Genomic DNA, 7,295 nt, shown 5'->3' on the forward strand with positions numbered 1-7,295 from the left:
ATCTGACGTGAGCAGCTCAACCAAACAGCAGTCGTACCTGACAGTCAACAGGTAAACTAATGTATTCATAATATCGTAGTTGACAGTTCTCATAAAATTACTACTTAATTCTCGTAATATTATGACTTTATTCTTGTAATATTACGACTTTATTCTCGTAATCCCCCCCAACATTTATTTTTCTTAGTATTGCCCTAATACTCCATCGTAGTGACTTACAGCTGCTTTTAATGTGTTTTTTTTTTTTATTATTTACATGCTTTGTGGGAGTAACAGATTACATGTAGCTGAGTTACGTAATCAGGATACAACAAAATAGGTTACTGTAATCCATTACAGTAACAAAAAGAGGAAATATATAATCAGATTAGTTACATTTAGTGAAATTATTTATTATTTAGCAGGATTAACAATTTAAAATACATCAGTTTTTAAAAAAATACGTTATTTTTTATGCAATTTTTTTTTTTAATTAATCTTTTTAATGGTTAAAATGCCCTGTTGTCTTATAGAAAACACTCAAATCAATACCTTTTATTGACATTTATTTTCTCTTGTTTTTGTTTACATATTTGTAATCCAAAAGTAACAGAAAGTTACTTTAATATTGTGATTCTTGGATTAGGTAACTGACTACATTACCCTGATTATTTCCTATTTCCTTATTTATTTTTTGTACTTGTACTGTGTTGTTTACTCACATCTGCTATTTTGTAATCAGGATGATACACAAAATGTAATGTTACCTGTTTTGTGTCCCAATTACATAGAAGGATTATTAAGAATTATATTGAAGACAATAAACATATAAATATATGGTGTGTAGGACTGTTTCCAGCCTTCCAGACTCATCACCATTTGTAATATCAGAGTCCCAGAGCTCCTCTGGAGTAAATTGTTCTTTATAGGAGGTAAATTCTGTACATCTTATTAATTAAAGCTGTAATTTCACCCTTAAACTCATGACCAAGTTAAAAAGTAGTTGACCCCGTTACACCATCATCGCTTTACCGGCCTGTTTTACAATTAATGAGCTCGAGTTAAATCACTTTTTTTTTTTTGCATATTTAAATCATTTAATGCAGTTTTCAGCATCTGAAAAGGCAAATTCAACACTTGCAAGAGACCTATAATACCTTATTAGACCTTATTGAGATATTATTTATGGACCATGTGCAGATCAACTTTAATTTCTTTATGTAATATCTAATTAATGTACAATTACTTATGGGCCTGCATTTAAATATTTAAAAACATTACTGCTAAAATGTACCTTACTGTATATTAAGGAGCTCACATCATCAACAATACTGACCTTACATGTATGGTGTGCGTCTCGTAGTTTCATTGAGCATCACATAGGTTTTAGAGTAATTTTTTATTTTGTAACACATCTGAATGAAGATTTTTGTTCATTTAAAAAAACAGCAGTGGAATCAGCCCTTTACTGTAAAACCAGATAAATTCATTTAACAACAAAAGAAATTTGTTGATACCGATTACATCGAAAATGTAACTTAATTTTGTAGATTAAAAAAACATTTGTGGTCAATTAGCTTTGGTAATTTAAGTGACACTGACATAACATTTGTATTTGTACTGTGAAAACAAAATACAGAGTAAAAAGTACTTAATCAGGAATGTTTTCAAAGTTTGTGTCACTTAAAATTAAAAGTAAAAGCTGCTTAATAAAGAATATTTTTTAACTTACAAAACTGAGATTGTGTTACTTAAAATGTAGTTAAAATAACTTATTGTATTACAGTTTTCCAGATGTAATAACCACATAAAGTCAATCACAACAGAACCACCACAGTGTTTATAAAGTGCAGGAGGAGGAACGATGTAAACCGCTTTAAAACAACAACAAAAAAAAAAACCTGATTTATTGGTCACACTTTAACATGTCCTTAATTTATTTTAAATTAATGACAAATACATAAATTACAATAATCTAAAAACAGAAGAAAAAAAGACAACAACTCCCTAGTAAGTCCAGTGGTTTCCCTTCCTTCCTGCGCCCTGATGCGGCGGTGGCGGCGTGCTGCTCTGATGATTCAGTCCTGTGCAGCGCGGACAGCAGAGATGAGTCGGGCCCCCGTTTCTCCGCTCGGACGCTCCCTCATCTCGGGCAGATGTTGTGGTCAGTGACGAGTTTCTCCATCCTCTTTATCTTGCGTTTGTTCTTGGGCATCGGTTTGTCGTACATGCCGTTCTTCAGTAGATGCTCTTTGCTGTGATGGACCTGGGCGCCGTGCTGTAGCTGGAAGGAGCACAGGGCCTTCAGGGGCCTCAGCAGAACCTGAACGGAAGAGTGATTAAAAATACAAGATAATTATTCTACGGCAACGTCTGGGTCCAGTATTCTTAAGAAATCCTTTTCCAGGAGCTTCTCTTGACAATTCAGGACAACAAGAACAGCAGTAGTTCCCAACCTACAAGGTCAGGATCCCCCCAGTAGTCCTTTAAAGTTTAAAGATAACTAAATTAAACTGTTTTTTTTAAAGCTTAGGTTATTATTTAAGATATAAACTTTGAAGACCTTCACTGCCTGATGAACAGCCTCGTCCTGCATTAGAGAAAGTTTAAACAATCAAAGAGCTGAGAGAACAACGGCCAAGCTTTACGGGGAAAGAAACACTGAATTTGTCAAAAAAAGAAGCCTATTAAGTATTTATAATTATATTATTAGAATAATAAGTGTAAAACGTTTACACAGTTATCAGGAAATAATCTGCTCAAAATGAATCAAAATCCCCCCCCCCAGTTCTGTACTGTTATTGTTTGAATATGATATGAAATATCCATAAAATGTGTCACAGAGTCAGTTTACTCAATGATAGAAAAGAGGTTCCTAAAAGAAAAAGGTTGGGAACCACTGATACAATGTACCAGTAGGCCTATTATTGACTTATTATTGAGTTTTATGCCTCTTTTTTTGTGTCTCAGCTTCATTACGACACAGAAAAGATCTCTGAAGTGTTGTACCGTGTAGCTACCAACTGTCGAGTTTCACACTAAATATGCAGCTAAAGTTTAATGTAGGCAAAAATACAATAAACATGTTTGAGGACAATATGGATTATTTCCAGGATATTTGGTCACTTTAATCAGTTACCAGGTTTTCTAGGATACATGGGAACTCTGAATATGACTTTACTGATTTCACACTTCTGTCATTTTAAAGCTGCTTTAATTAATAGATCAAATTATAACATATTTTGTCGTTAAGCCTGTGCCCTTACTGTTTAAGTTCAGTCTAACGGCTCTCATCAGCTTCATTTCCAGACACAGGCAGCTGTTTCCAACAAAAAAAAACCTCTGACAAACCCACTGAGCAACACCAGCCAGCACCAACCAGCAGACTAGCTGCTGAACACAGTGGAGCATTTAGACTAAAAGCAGAGTAAATATTGGGCTTACATTCATCAGATGGACACAAACGTGACTCCAAATGGATGCTAATGTTGCTTTGTTACTGCTGGATGTGTAAATAAGCAACTGTTTGCTACATCATATCAACTCAAACGGTCATAATACGGCTGCTGAGTGTTTCTGCTGGCCAAAAATATCAGTTACTGCTAATTTAATGGCCCAATAATGGTAATTATTTCACTACGTCACCTCTTGGATGTCGTCATTCTGCTCCAGGATGGAGAGGGCGACAGCAGCACATTCCAGCGTGGACAGACAGATGTTGGAGGGTTGCGTGCGGATCACATACTGACTGGACAGAGTCCTGTTGAGCTGGACCTGGTAAACCGAAGGACAGGTGATCAGCAGTATAAAAAAAATAAATAAAAGTTATAATCCTTTATTACATTTTATTAAATCAAACCCTATTTATAGTCTGCATCTTTTCAACTTCATTTATTATAAACCATTCCTGTGCTGGATTCAAACTGCCTTCACGTGCACGAGGGATTCACAGAGGACGAGGCGAGCATGTTAATCCAGCTTTACTGTTTTTAATTAGTCTAATTGATATCAGTCTGGCTGTTCACTTTCCTAACAGCCGTATCAGAGCTGCCTTACATTACTGCCAGTGCAAACCCAACATTTCCAACTCCTGCTGCTTCACATTAAAAGAAAAGTGCGCAACTTGTGAAACATCGAGCTGGTTATAATTGTAAAGCACTTATAGAAACGCAGCGTATTTTGTGACAGATTGTAGAGCCAATGAAACCGTTTTAAATACTGGAGGAAGTCGTGGAACAACACATGACACCTTAAGCTTCTCAGCATGGAAGCTGTTTGCTGTGCCCTGAATACTTCTTACTTTGTGTCCTGTATGTTCTCTTGCTGAGTTCTGTGTTTCTTGTGTATTTATTGAGTTTTATGTAATTTTAAAGGCCCCAAACTAGGAACAGGCGTTGGGAATTATCTTAGGCTATAAATGCTGTGGTGTGTGGTACATGTCCCTCTATAATAAAATAAACTAATCAGTTAACTGTAAGCTGATCTTCTGCTGTATTTCTGACATAAAAACTACTTAATGAGTGTTTTTCTGTAGTATTGAACCCTTATTTGTTGTTACCGCTAGTACAATCAGGATTTAAAGCTCAAGAAGGGTTTGCTCAAGCGTCTCCACTCTAGCCCTGTGGTAGATATATTCACTGTGTGAAGTTACAAAGCTATTTGGTCTCTTATTGTGGAAGAACTGTTATTTTATGCGCCTCCTTCTAGGTCTGCCAGATACACTAAAAATAACAAAACATAAGAGGTTATTCAATCTGCTGACTTTTGCCGGCAGCAAGAACATTTTGCTCTTTCGGATCGAGGATGTTACTGGGAAAGAAAAAAGGTTGTGGCACAATCTTATAATGAACTCCCAAAGAATACATCTTATATTTGCTTCAATCCTCTACTACAAAACCTGTTTGTTTGCATATTTATTTACTTCTTTTTCTGTGGTAGAAGGTTGGTGAGGATTGTTCTTACACACTCATTTTACTTGTCATATCATGTCTGAGCAATAAATATATTATTTTTCTTCAAAAACAAAAATAGAATTATAACTTTAGGAGTAAGAAAAACAAAGTGTCGTTAAAATAGATGCATGAAAGCAACATTAAAACCACTGAAGATGAATCAGCACTGGCCATTAAACTGTAACGAGAGATAAAATATTAAAATATAATGTGCACTTAACGTTCAGTCTTCCGAACTATAATTTTTGCCAAAACACCAAAGAATATTAGGACAGCGAGAGGGAAGAGATAAGTGCACAGTCTTCACTCTCCCACATTTAAAGAGATATTTTGTTTTAATTAGTCATTTCATGTGGGTGAGGCAGCTTTCCCACCAGTGGGTGTAATGGGAGAGTTTATACCGTCTCGGGTGCACAGGGCCACTCTTCTCCGGTCCAGCAAGATTTTGTGATTTAGGCTCATAAATTCAGACTATTTTAAACATATACAGTAAATCCAGCCAAGGATATCTGTAAATTGGCCTTAATGACACAACTGAGGGCAAAAATGTGTTTATTTCCTTCATCTTATTGACTAAATTAACTGTTCTCTTCACGTCTGAAACGGGATAACACACTTATACACACCTGTTTCGGAAGGTGGAACAGGCTGTTTTTGAGGAACATGTTCTTGGCCTGGCTCCAGGTGCCGTCTATGATGATCACATTATGTTTCACACTGCCCACTTCCTGGTATTGCACTAACTCCTCCAGGTTTTGGGATTTGGGGCCCGGGTACAGGATCAGCGTTCTGCTGTCCCGACATACGGCAGCCAGCTCCGGGTGCCTGAGAGAGGAGACAAGAACAAAACATGTTTAAAAAAGGTTGAAAACTGGTTTATTTTATTTAAAAATCAGTGCGCTGACAGGAAATATGACTTACTTCTCCTCGTTGAATCTCCTTCCAACTATGACGTTGCATTTTCCTGATGGCAAACAAGCAGCAAGTAGAGGAACTGTGCGCAGTACTCTGCTCTCCTGAAAGAACAGCAGAGGTTAGGATATCTAATCTCCTCCATGATGAGTGTCAGGAGCTGCTGATTATTAGTACAGATGTGCATACAGTGTACATGATGCTGATCAATAATACCGTTACAGTTTTAACCATGAGGTTCCTGACTATCTGTAACAGATTAAGTTGTTATAAAAGTTGCTTAAAATATCTCCAAACAGCCGACCGGCTCAAGTAAAATGGATATCTACATTTATTTATACAGCCTATTATTTAAAGACTCCTGTCAATCTAACCTCCAGTATTTAAAAACTAAGATTTTATTCAATTAATATAACATTACATAATAAAATTGGTCTCTGTGCTTTCCATAAGAATAATAAATGAGGGCTAAATATCTGAAATGAGACGATGATTTGAGCACAAAAACAAAATAAAAACAGCTTAATGATATTTGGGTGTTTTTTGAGTCCTGAGTAATGTCTGTAGGTATTATCGTGTATCACTCAGTTTCCATTATCACAATAATCCTGAATATCCTCACATGGCTTGATCTGGAAAAAGCTCTCTAGCTCGCCAGCACACAGTCCTGTATTGATTTCCTGATTTATTTTGAACAACAAGGGCACAAAAATAAAAGAGCAGGGAGATGAGGTGCCTATCTCTAATGCAGTAAATATAAGAAAGGAAAATATATTTTCATGATTATCGCAATAATATCGTATATCGCAATTATTTTTGCCAAGATAATTGTGCCATGATATTTTCATGTCCAGTAAGAGGAGGAACGACTTACAGCAAAATAAAAACTGTTTAAATAAAGATATTGGCTCCTGACTATTACCTTAAAGCAGCAGGAGGTCATTTTTATAAAAACATTTGCTGATTGCTGAAACTATCACTATATCCTGACAGTAGAACATAAAACAGATACTCTGTGAAAAAATCTGGTTCCTCTGGCTCGTTTTAGCGCCTCTAAAGGCTTCTGTGAGAATCCACCGGTCCCGAACGAAAACAACCAATCAGATTAAAGGAACGATACAACGATAGTTGATTGTTGAGTCTCACTCTCACCCCCAAATTCCACTTTTGAAACGCTCTCGGTGGCGTTTGAGGACTCGCCGATCACGGAGCCAAACGTTATAAAGCCCGGTGGCATTTCGGGGCCAGGGTCCCAAAGCGTCTGTATGGACTCTGATTGGTTGTTCTCATTCGGGGCCAGGTGGACTAAGAGGAGCCAGAGGAACCTGATTTTTTCACAGCTTATCTATCTGACGCTGTTCTGTCAGAATATAATAAAAGTTTCCGTAAATATGACAAAAAATATTTAACCTACTGCAGCTTTAACCCCCTCTCTCTCCACACACACACACA

The 7,295-nt window shown here is 36.6% G+C and overlaps 1 protein-coding gene across 1 annotated transcript in view; it reads right to left on the reverse strand.

The window, feature by feature from the left end:
• Positions 1-1,884: 1,884 nt before the first annotated feature.
• dtwd2 (DTW domain containing 2) overlaps positions 1,885-7,295 on the reverse strand; it is a 13,029-nt gene continuing 7,618 nt past the window's right edge. The window contains exons 3-6 of the mRNA XM_035668641.1: positions 5,853-5,947; positions 5,558-5,756; positions 3,625-3,753; positions 1,885-2,302 (exon numbers count right to left, since the gene is read on the reverse strand). Of these exons, the coding sequence (XP_035524534.1) occupies positions 2,123-2,302; positions 3,625-3,753; positions 5,558-5,756; positions 5,853-5,947 (603 nt within the window). The 3' untranslated portion in view covers positions 1,885-2,122. The remainder of the gene's footprint in view (positions 2,303-3,624; positions 3,754-5,557; positions 5,757-5,852; positions 5,948-7,295) is intronic.

The sequence above is a fragment of the Morone saxatilis genome, unplaced genomic scaffold (assembly GCF_004916995.1).
Source record: "Morone saxatilis isolate NCDOM2014 unplaced genomic scaffold, NCSU_SB_2.0 Contig21, whole genome shotgun sequence".
Classification (NCBI taxonomy): domain Eukaryota; kingdom Metazoa; phylum Chordata; class Actinopteri; family Moronidae; genus Morone; species Morone saxatilis.